The sequence below is a fragment of the Rhamphochromis longiceps genome, linkage group LG18 (genome assembly GCF_057381845.1).
Source record: "Rhamphochromis longiceps isolate RC_006_pf linkage group LG18, R_longiceps_female_GT1.1, whole genome shotgun sequence".
Taxonomy (NCBI): domain Eukaryota; kingdom Metazoa; phylum Chordata; class Actinopteri; order Cichliformes; family Cichlidae; genus Rhamphochromis; species Rhamphochromis longiceps.
The window spans coordinates 21,428,647-21,444,519 of NC_140574.1; the positions used below are offsets into that span (position 1 = coordinate 21,428,647).

Sequence of the window (15,873 nt, forward strand, 5' to 3'; positions counted from 1 at the left end):
TACCATCTACTAGATTATATGTAAAATACAAAGCTGTATATTGTCTATTTTTAGTTTGCAAAGGCCATGCTGTAAATCTCCTGAGTCATTAGGCTCTTTGGAAGGTGCTGGCATCTACATCTGAGGCATGGACAGTTCTATTTCTGCTCTGTAGCAGGTTGTGTGGTTAATAAACCGTGTTTTCCTTTTTTTTTTTTTTTTTTTTTTTTTTGGCCTGTCCCGTTTGGCTCTTTTGCCATCAGAATTGTTGTCTAAAGGCAAAGAAAGATGCCCATAAACCGTGTTTTCCAGCGCGCTGCTGCTGCTGCTGCTGCTTCCTGACGTCTTGACCACAACACTGCTAACTAGAAAGCAGTAGCAAGGCAGCTTCTCCAGCTGCTGAACATCAGTTTTTATTTTCTTTTGTTTGTTTGTTTGTGGGGGTTTTTTACCTTCTGATTAAGGCGGACTGTGTGAATTCGAAGTAGCACGCAAACGTTTCACATTGAGCTGCTGGAGGAACTCCAGATATGAAGTTAGCGTTTTGTTCAAGGACAGCCAGCTTTATTTGGGAATGGAATGTGCCTGCCAGCTTGTTTATAGTGGGGAGAGTATGCACGAATGATTCACTGCAAACATGAAAACATCATAAACGAAGATCCAAGGCAGATGCAGCCACAATTTGAAGCAGGTCCAAGCATTAGGTTGACACTTTAGCCAGAATTAATGGCAATAAACGCACCAATGCACATTCCTTAACATCAAGTGAGGTTTGTCCTCGATTGCGCCCCCCCCTTCCCCAGGCCGACCAAACACACACAGAGTGAGTTAGTAACACACTTCTAAGCCACAGTCCAGCCCTTCCCCCACACTTTCGTGGATCATAGATCCCACTCCATAATACATCAGAGAGATGGAGGATCCAATATGCAAACTCCTCCACCATGTGAGAAATAAGAATGCATCCCACGATTTGTGACAGCAGTGAGATCTGTCTCCTGTCAAGCAGTTATGGCACATAAATTACTCAATACATCACTGAATTCACATATCGTCTTGTATACATGTAAACACTTTCATTTATATGTTTTACCCTTTGATCTTGGCAGCCGGGTCGAACTACTGACTCGATGACTGATGCTTCGCCATGCTGGACACCTAATTGAATTGGCTAAGGGCGCAGTTAGACAGCGCAGGCTCGAATTAGCCCGCCTTCATCTAGACAGGCACAGGCCATTAGTTGTCAGGCACAAGAAAACGACTGCTGGCATTTTTTACAGCCTCATTTGTTGTAATGAGTAAATGCCTGCAAAACAAGAACAGAAGGCACAATCCCCAGACCATAATTGGAGGTACTTTCTGTTCCTATTTTCACTTTTTCCCCCATCTCAGAATAAAGTGGTTTTGTGTATGTGCCCTTGATAATTCTGTCAAAAGACAATGACTCAATTTCACGACCTTCATGTAATTTCCATTGGCAGGGTTTTCAATCCCCTTGTCACAGTTTTCTTTCACCAGCAGTGTACATCCATCACAGTGTGCAGAGACACCTGTGGCGTCTGGGGCGGAGAACATTCTGCTCTTGCAGTCGTCGTCTGCGTTAAGCAATTAAATGCTCGCACCACATGAGTTCCCCTCACAGTTGGACTTGAAATGGTGCAGATTATAAAACTAAATGTGAAGTGCTGAGTTGAGACTCTGAGTGAAGTGTGGTAAGAAGCCTGATGTCTTAGTTTATCTTCCATGCTGATAATGAGAGTTGAAAGTGCCTTATTACAGTGCTAGAAATCAGCTGGATGTAATAGAACTGTTATCGAGGAGAAACTTTATTAGATACACCTTGGTAGTTTTGTGTTGAACCGGCTTTTGCCTTCAGAATTGTCTTAATTCTTTGTGGTATACTGTAGATGGAACAAGGTGCTGGAAACAATCCTCGGACATTTTGGTCCATGTTGACATGATAGCGTCACACAGTTTCTGCAGATTTGTCAGCTGGACATCCATGACGTGAATCCCCAGTTCTACTAAAACTTAAAGGTGCCTTTTTGGATTAAGGCCATCTGAGCACAGTAAACTCCTTGTCAAGTTTTTAAAAAGCAGTCTGAGATAATGTGGTGTCTGAGATAATGAACCAACCATCAAAAGATGGGTACACTGTGGTCATAAAGAGATGGATATGGTTAGCAACAATGCTCAGGGAGGCTGTTTATACTAAGGGGTCCAAAGTGTGCCAAGAAAATGTCCCCAACACACCAGGTGGTACACACCAGCAGCCTGAACAGCTGATAGAAAGCAGGATGGATCCATGCTTTCATGTTGTTTACAGCAAATACCATCTGAATGACACATCGGAAATTGAGACTCATCAGACCGGGCACTGTTTTTCTAATCTTCTGTTGTCTAGTTTTGATGAGCCCATGAAAACTCTCACCTCCGTTTCCTGTTCAGAGCTGACAGAAGTGAGTCAGCTAAGAACCTCTGCTGCTGTAGCTCATCTGTTCAATGTGTCATGCATTCAGAGGTACCTACCCTTGCATACATATCAGTTCAAATGCGTTTGGCCATTGTCCTAAGACCTGATCATTGATGCATTTTCAGCTGGAGAACTTCTGCTTATTGGGTATTTTCTCTCTTTCAGACCATTCTCTGTAAACTCTAGAGATGGTTGTGTGCGAAAATCTCAACAGATCAGAACTAAGTCACGAACAAGTGCCTTAAATCAGATTTCTGCTCAGTTTGAACTTCAGCAGGTTGTATTGACTATGCCTAAATGCGCCGCCATGACTGGCTGATAAGATAATATCAATAATTATCAGATGAGAAGGTGAACTTAAGGAAGTGGCTGGTGAGCGTATTACTGGGTCACATACAACTGTGCAAGGTTCATAGGTGCTAGATTACTTAAGACAAAAGAAGGGTCACATTAGGCCGCATTAGGGAATGCAGATATGTCAGCCTCACTGTTTTAAAGCGAACAAAGACGCCTCCACTTCTAGAAAATAAAAGAAAAGTAAAAGGCCGGAGGTCTTAGAGGACTAAGGTGCCCCCTGAAATCTTGCAAAAGAAGACACTGTGTTTCAAATTAGAGGGGAGATGCAAAGGGCAACACTTGTCAAAAAGTGTCACAGTGAAAACAATATTTTTTTTATTTATCAGTGAAATACATTTCACGGTCCTTGAGGGCCTCCCTGTTCCTTCAGAGAACTGAAGCTCTGTATTGAGTAAATAAATCAACTGTCCTCCGACTGTAATCTCTCAATTATGATTCATGATCACCTGAGATAAAGGTGATTATCAGTTTAGGCGAATCTCCTCTTGATCCAGCATAACACACCACACCCTGCATTCTCAAATTCCTGCTCTATACTCTAAGTGCCCTAATTGCTGCATGTTATTTCATTTCAGCCTCTCGCCATGATTTGGAAGCCACACTGATTCTGTCCTTGTTTATGCAGAAATTTTTGGTTCATGAACTACAGGGGCACAGTCGACTGATGACATTTTAAGTCTAAATAAATAGTTTTCTTAATCGTGTTATTTCTTCATAGGAACCTGGGGAAATCTGGGCTGCGTGTCTCCTGTCTGGGGCTCGGTGAGTACAACTAATTAGCATTAGTAAATAATAAAAATCATACGAATCAAAGTGTCAAGTCGCCGCCTCCGTGTGCCTCGGCGTGTAGAGAGAGAACATAAGAGCTAAGCTGAAGGGGACAGGTATTTTTTCTTTCTTTTTATTTAATTCATTCATATAGTTTCACCCGTTTCTAAACCTCATGCATCTTTTATATGTACGGAAAGTCACGAGAGACAACAGAAAGCTGTTTGCAGAGCATTTTTCCTGTTAATATTTAATCAATAGCACTGGTTTCAGCAAACAAGTTGCTCAATTATCACATATATCCAACACACACCACAGGGTAAATACTCTCATTATGACTCATCTTGATAGGACTGTGTTCGTGCGTTAATGCCTATTGTGTGTGGGACAAGTTCCTTGAAAGGGGGACAAAGCGAAGGAGCGGTGCTGCCCAGGCCCAGCAGACAAACTGTAAATGATTACGTTAATCATAGTGATTTTTTACTTGTAGATTAAGCCACACCACAGCGAGCAGGAGGGAGGAGTAGTGAAGAGAATGAACATTCATCAGCTAAAGGGAATTCGTTTCCCTTCTTTATATCGGCAAGCCTGAGCTACACAGCAGTGCCCTTGAGCAAAACATTGATTCCTCCCTGCACCAGTTTTCTGCAGAGGAAAGGAACCAAAATAATATAATTTCACTGTGAGGATGAAAACACGTCATTTTAGCTTTTTTATTAGGATCAGTGGAAGTTTTGGAAATATAGTTATTCACTCTCTGGAGGGTTAGACGCTGAATCTAAGGGGCCTGTTATCTTAGTTTAGCACAACCACTGGCTTCATATAAGAGCTGAGCTTAGCCAGCTTGTGTTGTATTCAAAGACATACAACTGAGATGTTTTGGGGTTTTTTGCTTATTTGTTTGTTTTAAACTCGCTAGGAAAGTTATGGCTGATGTCATAGATCAGTTGGGAGGTAATGCCATTTTCTCATAGACTTCTATACAATTGGACACACTTTTTCAGCAACTAGGGGTTTTGGCTGCTGTTTGGCTGTTAGATTAACTGTAGGTCTAAGTATTGACGTCGCTGTCCTGTACCAGAGTACATCCATCTTTTATATAGGCTCTGTGAGTACAACAGGAAACAAGGAGAATATTTAAAGTATACAGAGCATTTCAGGTCTGGGCACAGTCCCCTTTTAGATGTTCTTTCCAGTGTTTGTGCAAAGCTACATTGACCAATAGCTGGTGACACCTTCACTATACTGTAAAGACACGGGTGATAATAACCCTCTCCTCAAACTCTTGGCAACAAAATGTTTTTCCTTAATGTGTTGGATACAGACGGTCAGACTGGGCTAATCACATTTTTATGCAGCAATGTAATGCATTACCGTGCTAAATATAGTAGTCACACTGCAGTTATAATTATGTTGTTAGTTTACAATGGCTCTTCAATTATCTGCGCAAATGGTGAATAGAAAGAAAAATAATTTTTCTTCCAGCACTACAATCAGCTGACTTTTTTCGTGTACAGGGAGGAGGACAAAGGGGAACTTCTGAGAAGTGATGATATGAACATTATTATTTTTTATTTCAGAAAAGGACAAGAGGATGATGCAAACTGCATTCAGGATAGAAACAACTCCATTATTATTGCTAATGCTTAATGAAGTCAGCTAATGCTAATGGTACTGCGGTTGTGTCTTTTTGCAGAGGTATTTGCCTACAAAGAGGGATGAATGGTTAACAACTGGGGTAGAATAGGGAAGGGAATGATAGCAGAGCTCACCAGGAATCGAAGAACTGCAAAAAAACCCATTAAAGATTAAAAAAAATCACTTCACTTCACCTCTTTCAATGTTAGAACTTCACTCCTCTCTGTGGCTAGCTGACAGAGCAACGCGCTAATCTACACAGACAGCATGCTAATGCAAAGCTAGCGAAGAACCATGCGTAGTATAAAAGATAGACGTAGCTACCGTGATGTCACTGCTGAGTCCAAAAACTGTACGGAAAATGTTTACAAAGGTCAAGACAGAAAGCTGTTTCGCATCAGCGTCTGAAGGACCAGAAGTAATTTTGCAACAAGATCTATTGCCATCTGGTGGCCTTCAGATAGAATGCAGGTTTAAGGTATTTCTAAACCGGCCTTAATTCAACCAGAAGCTATGTCTATGTTTTATATTTTATATTTTGTGTTAAATACTACAAGAAAGATATATAAATAAAATAAAAAAGTTTGTCGGATTCTAGTCCAAAGTTAACACTGTTACCTGGTAAGGCTACATGAAGTACGAAATACTGTAATAAATTACTTTTTCTGGTAGTAATTAAGTATGTAATGCGTTAAAAAAGGAAAAAGAAACAACAAATCATGCGTAATACATTACTTTCTTGAGTAAAGACCACTGGTTACAGATTCAGCTGCATTATTTCTTACATTACATTCATTTATTTTATCACCTTTCCTCTATAGAAAGGAGCACTGGTAATTTATTATTTGTCTCAATACAGAGTGTCTGAATAACTTAGTTTTGCAGCTGTGTTTTTAAAACTAACCTGCACGTAACAATTTAATTGATTTTTTTCTTCTTTTTGGTCCGTGCCAGTTTTAAAAAAAATCAGGCTGAGCCAACACCAGCCTGGTGTTATACTTCTGACGCATTTGGCTACAGATTTTACACCAGCTTTTCAATTATTTCTTATTAGTGGGCGATAGTGACAAGCTTTATGTGACAGGAGCAGGCAAGAGAAAACTGAGACAACAGATAAATTCTAACAATAGCTGTCTTCATCCTATACTAAAGAAGGACAGAGACTCTAAGGGTGTCTGTCTACAGTATAGACAAGATTACTGCACATCAGTGCAGTCCACAGATGTTTAATAGATTGCATACTGGATTTCACAAGCAGGGTGTGGATTATTCAGTTTTCATTGGTATAAAAGAAGCCTTTGTTCCCACTTCAGGAATCTGCTTCAGGTCAGCAAAACCAAGAATTTTATGCTTAAATAAAGTTTGGGGAATTGTTCTCAGTTCATCAGCCTTAATACAACATCTGCTATATATTAATAAATGTTTATGTTAAATGCTGTAAAAAAAAGTATTTGCCCCCATTTTGATTTGTCACACTTAAATGTTTCAGATAATCAAAATCATCATTTATTCCAAAGATTGATGGTTTCATTTATTAAGGGGAAAATAGCTATCCAAATCCACCTGGCCCAGTGGGAAAAACTGATTACCACCCAAACCTAATAACTGGTTGTGTCACTCTTGGCAGCAAGAACTGCAGTCAAGCATTTGTGATTACTGACAATGAGTCTTTCTCATTTCTGTGGAGGAACTGTGAAAGACTGTGGAGCAGAATTGTTTTAATTCAGCCTCACTGGAGGGTTTTCAAGCATGAACAGATTGTTCAAGGTCATGCCAAAGCATCTCACTCCGTCCTCTGACGTCCTCTGACGTCCTCTGTCTGGAAATGGGACACTTCAAAACCTTCATAATCTTATTTCTTAGACATTCAGAGGTGGACTTGCGTGTGTGTTTACTGCTCAACCCAAGCAAGCTTGAGCTTCCAGACACAAAGTGATGGCCGGACATTCTCCTTCAGGATTTTCTGGTAGAGAAGGACAGAATTTATTCTGTTTCTGTTTCCATCATTTAATGCAAGTTGTCCAGCTCCTGAAGAAGCAAAGAAGCCCCAGACTGTCAAACTATGACCAACATATTTGACTGTTGGCAGGATTTGTTTTGTATGAAATGATGTATAAATTTTATGCATATGTAATGGGGATTTAACCTTTCAAAAATGTTCAGTTTTTATCTCATCAGTCCACAGATTATTTTCCTAAAAGTCTTAGGTGTCATCAAGTTGTTTTCACAAATGTGAGATGAGCCTTTGTGTCTTTTTTGATTAGCAGCAGTTTTCTCTTACTGCTGATCAAAAAAGGAGGACATTTCTGCACAGTCCCTCTCTTGTTTGAGACAAGTGAGGCCTGCAGTTCTTTTTGTTCCTTTTTGACCTCCTGGATGAGTCGGTCTGGCCTCTGCTGGGAAGGTTCACCACTGTTCCAGATTTTCTACATTTGAGGATAATGGCTCTCGCTGTGGTTCACTGAGTCCCAAAGCCTTGGAAATGTCATAGTAACCCTTTCCAGACCAATAGATGTCAGTGAAGTGTTTATCGACTGTTTTTTGACGTGTTGTTTTTTGAGACTTTTTGCTGACTTCACTTTGTCAGTCAGGTTCTATTTAAGTGATTTCTTGATCCAACAGGTGCCACAGTAATCAGCTCTGTGATACGGCAAGTGAAAATGAACTCAGCTTTTGAAAAACATGTGGTTAATCAAAGTTATTTCATGCTTTAACAAAGGTGGGGACATTTATTTTTTACACTTTGCCCTTAAATAAATGAAATCATAACTTAATAGCTCAGTAGGTAGAGTGGTGGCCCCATGATCGGAAGGTCGGGGGTTCAACTCCACTGAACGGCTACCCTGAGGTACCCCTGAGCAAGGTACCGTCCCTACACACTGCTCCCCGGGCGTTGCATTGGTGGCTGCCCACTGCTTCACTGGGTGAATGGGTTAAATGCAGAGGAACTATTTCCCTATGGGGACTAACACATACACATTACATTACATTAATTGCATTTTGTATTTATCATTATATTTGTTTAATGATCTGAAACATTTCAGTGTGAAAATTACAGTGTGAAAACAAGAAACGTGCAAATACTTTTTCATGGCACTGTAAGACAGAAAGGGCAGGCTTTGGTCAATCTAAAGATACAAATACTTGAATACGTGGCTTCTACTTATTAACTTGTTGCATTACATCGGTTACCTTGCTTATGTTAAGTGGAAAAAATCATGCTTAGATCAGGCTGTGGTATGACTCATTTCATTTACAAGTTTGAAAGCAACTATGTGCGCGCAATATCATAATGAGCACACAGGTAGTTCAGTACAAAATACTTTTGTTTTTTTTACAGTGTAAATCATCTGTTAAAGTGTGCGTGTTTTTGTGTGCTTGCGTGGTGTGCTTTTAACATGCCCTGTGTGCACCAACCTTTTGCAGAAACTAATCAGAAAAAGAAATATCCAGACAAATAATCACACATGAGTCCAAGTTGACTTTTCCTGTGAAAGTTTTTACTCTATGCTTCAGGAGATATGCAGGTTTGCAGTGGATGGATGGATAGATAGGTCTGCCGTTTAATGCAAACACACACAGGAACTCCCCCCAAACCCTACAACACCTCAAGGATCCCACCTAAAAACACAGTGCATTACACGACAATGCTTGTCGCTCTCCTTTAAACTGTTTTTAAACTGCAAATCTGTACACATGGCATAATGGAGTCATTTCTCTTTTAATCTGTAGTGACATTTGTCTGTGACAGCCTTAGGGCAGAAAGCATTTTGTCATGTCTCCATGCCAAAAATGTCAAATTATTAATTAGAAGACACTATGAGTGACTTTTACATGCAAAAGGTCGTCTATGTTGTTGTTTGTTACAAATATTTTACGATGACTTTCCCCCCACAGGAACATGGGTAACATTTGGAGGTCAGATCTCTGACGAGGTAAGACTTCATGTCAGATCCATCAATCAGCTGACACACCTCCTTTTCTCAGATTAGACATATAACTTGATCATTTTTCTATTAAACATTATATCCGTTCCCAATCTGCAGCATTTTCCTTTTTAAAGAATACAGAAAAAGATATTTGGGGTATTTAGAGTAGTTAAATCAGTAGCATCAGAGTAGCTTCGGCTACATTGTTTATTTACTCCTTAAATATGCAGTATTATTCATGCTCTATTTTAGACTCAGCTAGACCCAAATGCAACAAGTAAAACCATTTACAAAAAACAATTTGTGGCCCCAATGGGAGTAATTTAGTGTAACTGGATATAAAATGGTGTGGGTGTGAGACCACAGTTATCATTCTGGTATCAATTTCCCAATATCACGGCAAGCTGCTACAGTAAGTCCCTCGTGGCTCTACCAAAGCCAAGTAATCAGATCCTATTTCTCTCACAGGATAAGCAAAAGACCTCTCCCAGTGTCCTGCTCTGGCCTTAGATGGGAGAAAATACTGAAGTGGGGACATCTTATCATTGCTTATAAAACACAAGGGCTAAGAGAGGCACAAACAAAACAAAATAAGAGCTTGGTACAGGCAGAGGAGGTCCTCACGACTAAACTGGCCTTTCAAACATCATCCTCTGAATAAAGAGCAAGAAGTAGGTCAAAAAGTGTGGGAAATACACTGCGCAGTAAACAGCTTTAATCAACAAGCAGACTGTACAGTTTCCTGGAGGATGTGCATTTCAACAGTAAACAGACGTACACTCCTTTCTTCAGGGAATTTCCCGCCTTTTTAAAGTGTAATTTGGTTATTATTTATAGAAGTGCCTTATGCCACACTGAGCTTCATGAGGAAACTTTTCTTGCCTGTGTCAGGTGGCAGAGCAGCTGATGACTATCGCCTACGAGAGCGGGGTCAACCTCTTCGACACAGCCGAGGTCTACTCCGGGGGGAAGTGAGTGATGTCTCCCATTTGTAATCACACTACTACTTTTGGTCCTGTTAGCTTTTTTCTTCCACAGGACAAAAGATGTTAACAAGGTTTAGGCCCTGACCAGGAATAATGCACCTGAGGAAGCCAAAAATGAAAGGTAGCCGTGACTCTAAAGTGATTTACATAATCTTATTCAACACTGGAGGCTCCGCATTATGTTCACAGCTCAATTTACCTCGCCTGGGCATCGTCTGTGTGAATAATGCGGAGCACAGTGGAGTTTTACGGGGATGAATATTCATTTTAAAGGTCGCTGGTGAAATTCAGGCGCACAGTACAGGAGGCATTTACCCATTATCTTGGGCTCCTTCTGATTTTTAATCAGGCATTCATGGTGCAGATTTGTGGCAGATAACACACTTACAATGCTGCAAGAGAACTGGAAGTCTGGGATCTAATCATATTATCTCTTGTGTTTTTCTTTACAGAGCAGAGATAATCCTGGGAAACATCATCAAGAAAAAGTGCTGGAGGTAAAGTGTTGTGTCTCAACAAAGCGAAAAGAATCCAAGAATGTGTTTTTGATTGCATATGCACTGTATCGCTGAACATACAGCATGCCAAAACGCAAACATCTCACAAACAGGTGTGTGTATATTAAGCACATGCCATTTAAAATTCACAGGCTTTAAATTGCTGCTATATGAGCATTCGCTCTTGTGAAAGGGTTTTCCACAAGATTTCGGAGCTTCGTTCCAGGGATTTTCAACCATTCAAGAGCATCAGAGTTAACAGGCACTGACATGGGTGATAACACCTGATTCACAGCTGGCACTTCAGTTTATCACAAAGGTCCCTCCACGTGGGAAACTGTCCTTGCATATGGAGCACTTACTTTTTGAAATATAAAAGAATTAAACAAAACTGTTGGCACCTAAAGCAGTCCCCATGCATCCTCATGGACTATAGCTTCAAGATGAGTCATTTCACCATCACTTGTCATTTTGAATCCAGATTTTACTGCGAAATTCCACGCTCATCGGCTACCGATTTGTCAGTCACAAGCTGGTAGCTAATGAGTGCCAAAATTTAGAGAATAAACTTGATGCAACCGAGACCATAAAGTCAGCGGCAGCGTTACAGAGGTCCTGGCAGAGCTCCGTTTTCCCGTAGACTTTCTACTGAGGTTTTGCAGACACAGCTTGTTGGCCATTTTGGACTTTTATGCTGAGAGTGCAGGATTAAATGACTAAGGCCCCAGTCACATAGGCCTAGAAGCCTTGAGACTGGTGAGTAACCATCTGGCAACCACCTGTCATGTGGGAAAAATTTGAATTCCCCAATTGGTTGCAAAAGGAAGCTGATGGCAGCTGGTGGGAAAATGACTGCTAAAGCCCCAGTCACACAGGTCTAGGGACCAGTCAATGGCCCCAATTTTTCCCTTGTGTCCCACCTCCCTGTAATTGCCTTGGTCACTAACAGCTGCAGTCATCTACAGTTTGGATGGAAGTGACGGCCAAATACTGTCTAGCTAGTCTCTCAGCATAAAAGAGTGACACAAAGAGGAAAAGTTTCATCTTTTGACACATGTTGGCTGCAGCTCTGGGCAACAATTTTTACTAAGAAGGCAAACCTTCTCCATTTCTGGAGGATTTGTTCTACCACTTGGCTAGTAATTAGCGAGATGTTTTCATAGATAAACATGAAAACATAAGCATCCTTACTGCTACTGTAAATGTCCTGATATTATCCCAGTATAAGCATGTTTTGAGGTTTAGCATTTAATACCTAAATCTGCTAAAATATACCGATGAGCAAGTGTTGTTAACTTTGTAGGAACCTATAGTTGCAAACCAAAATAGTGCAAAAAGATTAGGTAGAAAGTAATTGTTATTATTTTCTTCCTTATTCCTTCAGTTGAATTGCAGCCCCTCAGTTCTATCCTGGGACCCTTGTTGTAAATGATTTCAAACATGCTTTTAGTGGAGGTAGGCATGGTTAGCGAACCACATGAAGCAGCCTAATAATTCTGGTGTACAAAATGCACAAAATGTTTGTGTTTATCTGTTTTCAAGCTTTGTGTATTGGTGACATTAGTTAGTTCAATGTTGAGAACATGCATCCATGCCTCCCACGTTAAGTGGAAAATTTTCAAGCAACATTAATTCACTTGATATATTATATAAATCAATTCATTAAATGAAAGTGTAAACTTGACAAATTTGCTCATGTCAAATCAAAACAGATGCTGGTGAGCGTGAACTGTAGCTCCACCACAGAAAACATATATTCCGCTCTGCTGCATGCACTGCCGAGAGAAAACCCAGTTATGCGCGTCACCCCTTTTAACTGCTCACGCCAGCTCTCTGCCCGACCTCACCTCAGCTGTGGACCTGTTTAAATTATTGATCATTCAAGCATGGCGGGTGGGTTATAGTGAGGGAGCTGTCTTGCTAGAATTCAAAGAAAAAAAGAGTCACCCTGTGGTCATTATACTCTATGACTTACTCGATGTTTGAAGTGCAGTGTAGGATGGAAGGCAGCTGACATAAATATAGTTGATTGCACTGATTTGTACACATAGGCAGATTTCATCATGCTCACATGCAGGTATGGTCATATACATATCATCTTTTTGAGAACACCTTTTTTTAATGGTCTTTTGATGCGTCTGACGGTCTTCCTGCAGGAGATCCAGTCTGGTGATCACCACAAAGCTGTACTGGGGAGGAAAGTAAGTATGTGTTCATACATATTTATCCATGTGTCCAGCAGGTGGGTTTTCTTTCTCAGACAGTCAGGCCATCTCACATACACGAGCCTATTCTTTAAAACGTTGCCTCCAGCTGCAGCGAGCGTGACACAGATGACACAGAGCGCAAGGACACAGATGTGGAGGACAAAATGACAGCATGTCTCAACCCCTTTTCCTTACTCTTCTAGCCACCCTCAGCTTTCTTGCCAAACTGCCCAAAGTCATAGCTGCTTCTGTTGTCACGCTAAAATATTCTCAGTCTGCATTAGTAGCCATCTGTATCTAAAAGTCTTCTGGCCATGGGTACATCCACGTACTGTTTGACTATTCTTACACGGCTAAGAACACTAGAGCCAAGCCTCAATTGTGTAAATTTAATTAAAACTCATCCTCTCTGAATTCTGTCAAGGTATTTCAAATCTCTCCAACACAGATGGATTTAAAGAACAACTGCTTAACCCCCAGCTGAGTGAGCTACGAGACTGTCTCACAGCTCGCTTGTCAAACATCAGTTCACCCCAGGATGCCTGGATATTTGCAAGATTCATATTTCCTCTCTATGGCGTTTCTTCAGTCTTTTGCACAAAAAGTAACAATAACATGGAGGAAGGATGGCATGCATTGTGTTTGAAGTGCGTTTATATCCCATAAGCACTCTGGAAAAACCATAGGAAACAGGGAGGAAGAAAACGAAAGTGTGAAATGAAGCAAGGCGAGAAAGTAAGGCAAGTCGCGGGCATCTGAACAAAAACAAACACGCTGGAGCAGAAACAGACGAGAGGAACAAAGTGGAAAAGGAAAATGCAGGGGTGGGGAAAATCTTTAAGTGCCTGAGTAAACACAAGTGAGCCTACAGACAAGTCATTGGAAAGCAGTTAGCGCCACTGTTACCAGTGTCATTTCCAAATGAACCAGCAGCTGTTTTTAGCAAAACAACTCCCAGAAATGATGTGTGGGCTACACTACACACTTAGCAATGCATGTCTGACAATTTATCAACCAGCTGAACATAGTGACGCATTTAATATCTATATTCCTAAACTGGGGCAGCACGGTGGTGTGGTAGTTAGTGCCACTGCACTCACAGCAAGACGGTCTTCTGTGTATAGTGTGTGCATCTTCTCTCCATGTGTGCGTGGGATCTCTCCAGGCACTCTGGCTTCCTCTCACAGTCCAAAGACAAGCATGTTAGCTTCATTGGTGACTCTAAACTGGCAGTCTCTATGGGTTAGCCCTGCAATAGCTTAGCGACCTGTCCAAGGAGTAATTCGCCAACCAAACTATGACAGCTGGGATAGGCAAAAGCCCAACGGTTACTCTGAATAAGATATGTGGAGGAAGATGGATGGATCCTTAAAAATTCCAAACAATAAGTAAAAATACACAGTAAGAATATAAAGTTGAGTTTAAGCAAATGTAAAAATGCTACAGTTGTCTTAAGGGAACATGTACATATGCATCAAAAGTGCAGATTGTCTCCTTTCAGAATTGTACTAATTCTAAAATACTGATACATCCACGTGAAAGGAGCTTTATGTTATCCCGACTCACTGCAAAACTTGCAGAGCAATAGGTGGCTGCAGTGTCATAACACTGTATCACACAGTGTTATGATGCAGTCTCAAGTTGAAAATGGAATAAGTGTTGCATAAACTACAAGTACTGCTATATAAATATAATACTGAGTAGTGCTGCAGTCAAAGAAAATCATAGACTGAAATCAGACAAACGAGGGAAAAACTCTGCATGCTATCTCTAAATTACTTTGTGCGCTGATTGCAATTTACCTGCTGGCCTTATTGGTCTAAACAAGTCCTAAATAGGCACAGAAAAATCAGGCATTTGCTTCTGTGCTCAGTGAGAAGCCATGAGAAAAATCAGAGGTGATCAGGACAGACACTGCAAACAAACTGCAAAGTTTGTTCTGGAGCTGCTTCAATTCGCGAGAGCTGTGAAGTAATGAAGAGTATGCGCTGACACCCCTGACATGTACTTCTTTCCCTCCTGTTGCAGAGCGGAGACAGAGAGAGGCCTCAACAGAAAACACATCATTGAAGGTAACAAGTCAATTTCCTTCCCTCTGCTTTGTCCTTCACATCACCCCACCAGTCGGAGCCCCGCTGCACTCCTCTAATCTCCCTCTTTTATCTCTTTTCTTCATCCCTCTTTGTTCCAGCCTCCGTCGCTTCTCGCCTTTTTGATATGAACACAGCTGAATTTGAAAGCCGTACTAACCAGTGGTGCATTAGGCACTCGCAGATGTATCGTCTTCTTGTAATACCTCCACAGGTGTCTGTCTAGGAAACTGTTGCATCATTTAATAGTGCTGTCCAGACTGTCTCCCCTGTCAGCCCCTTTAAAAAGAGCTAGGGCCTTGATGAGACTCATAACAATAAACTTTAGCTCTCATACCCTTGGCTCGATCCACCCCGCTTCCCAAACAATTTGCCATCCGATTCACAGCGCAATGCACCTCCTGCAGTGACTCAGCTCTCTGCCACATTATTAACATTCACTGCAGCTGCAGAAACTCTCCCCCAAACGAGAAACGGGGAATGCGCTAAGAAAGGGTTGGAAGAGAAGGACAGAGAGTACAAAAGAGAAAATGGGGTGAAAGCCAACATCAGAGAGGGGAAGCATAAGCGGTATTAGCAAAGATGAATCCATTTGGCTGTCCATGTAATTGTAAGAGAAAGGTGCAGCATCCCTGCCATAAGTGGAGAGGAACATTTCATCAAAGTCTAATAAACTGACTGAGCGAAACATCTGCTGCCATCATCTTCCTCACTACAGGCTGCCACAGCAGGCCTGCCATTTGACTGGACTGAAGTGATGTTCAGGGGTGTATATGATAGGGTGTAAAAACCTAATGATCAGCGAAAGAGAGAGCCGCAGAACATTTTCTTGCATCAATGTGACGATGCAAGAAAAATCAAGGTCTCTTTAGAGTCATCCTCACAGGAAAAAGACAGCTTCAGCATTTTATAAGGCTCTTTCACAGAAAACACAATTGAAGGCATTCTT

General features: G+C 41.1%; 1 protein-coding gene across 3 annotated transcripts in view; it reads left to right on the plus strand.

The window, feature by feature from the left end:
* Positions 1 to 15,873, plus strand: part of kcnab1b (potassium voltage-gated channel subfamily A regulatory beta subunit 1b) — a 44,170-nt gene that overhangs the window by 16,950 nt on the left and 11,347 nt on the right. For all 3 annotated transcript variants that reach the window (XM_085388418.1, XM_085388416.1, XM_085388417.1), the window contains 6 exons: positions 3,528 to 3,571; positions 9,113 to 9,150; positions 10,036 to 10,115; positions 10,583 to 10,627; positions 12,784 to 12,828; positions 14,863 to 14,906. In XM_085388418.1, the coding sequence (XP_085244544.1) occupies positions 3,528 to 3,571; positions 9,113 to 9,150; positions 10,036 to 10,115; positions 10,583 to 10,627; positions 12,784 to 12,828; positions 14,863 to 14,906 (296 nt within the window). The remainder of the gene's footprint in view (positions 1 to 3,527; positions 3,572 to 9,112; positions 9,151 to 10,035; positions 10,116 to 10,582; positions 10,628 to 12,783; positions 12,829 to 14,862; positions 14,907 to 15,873) is intronic.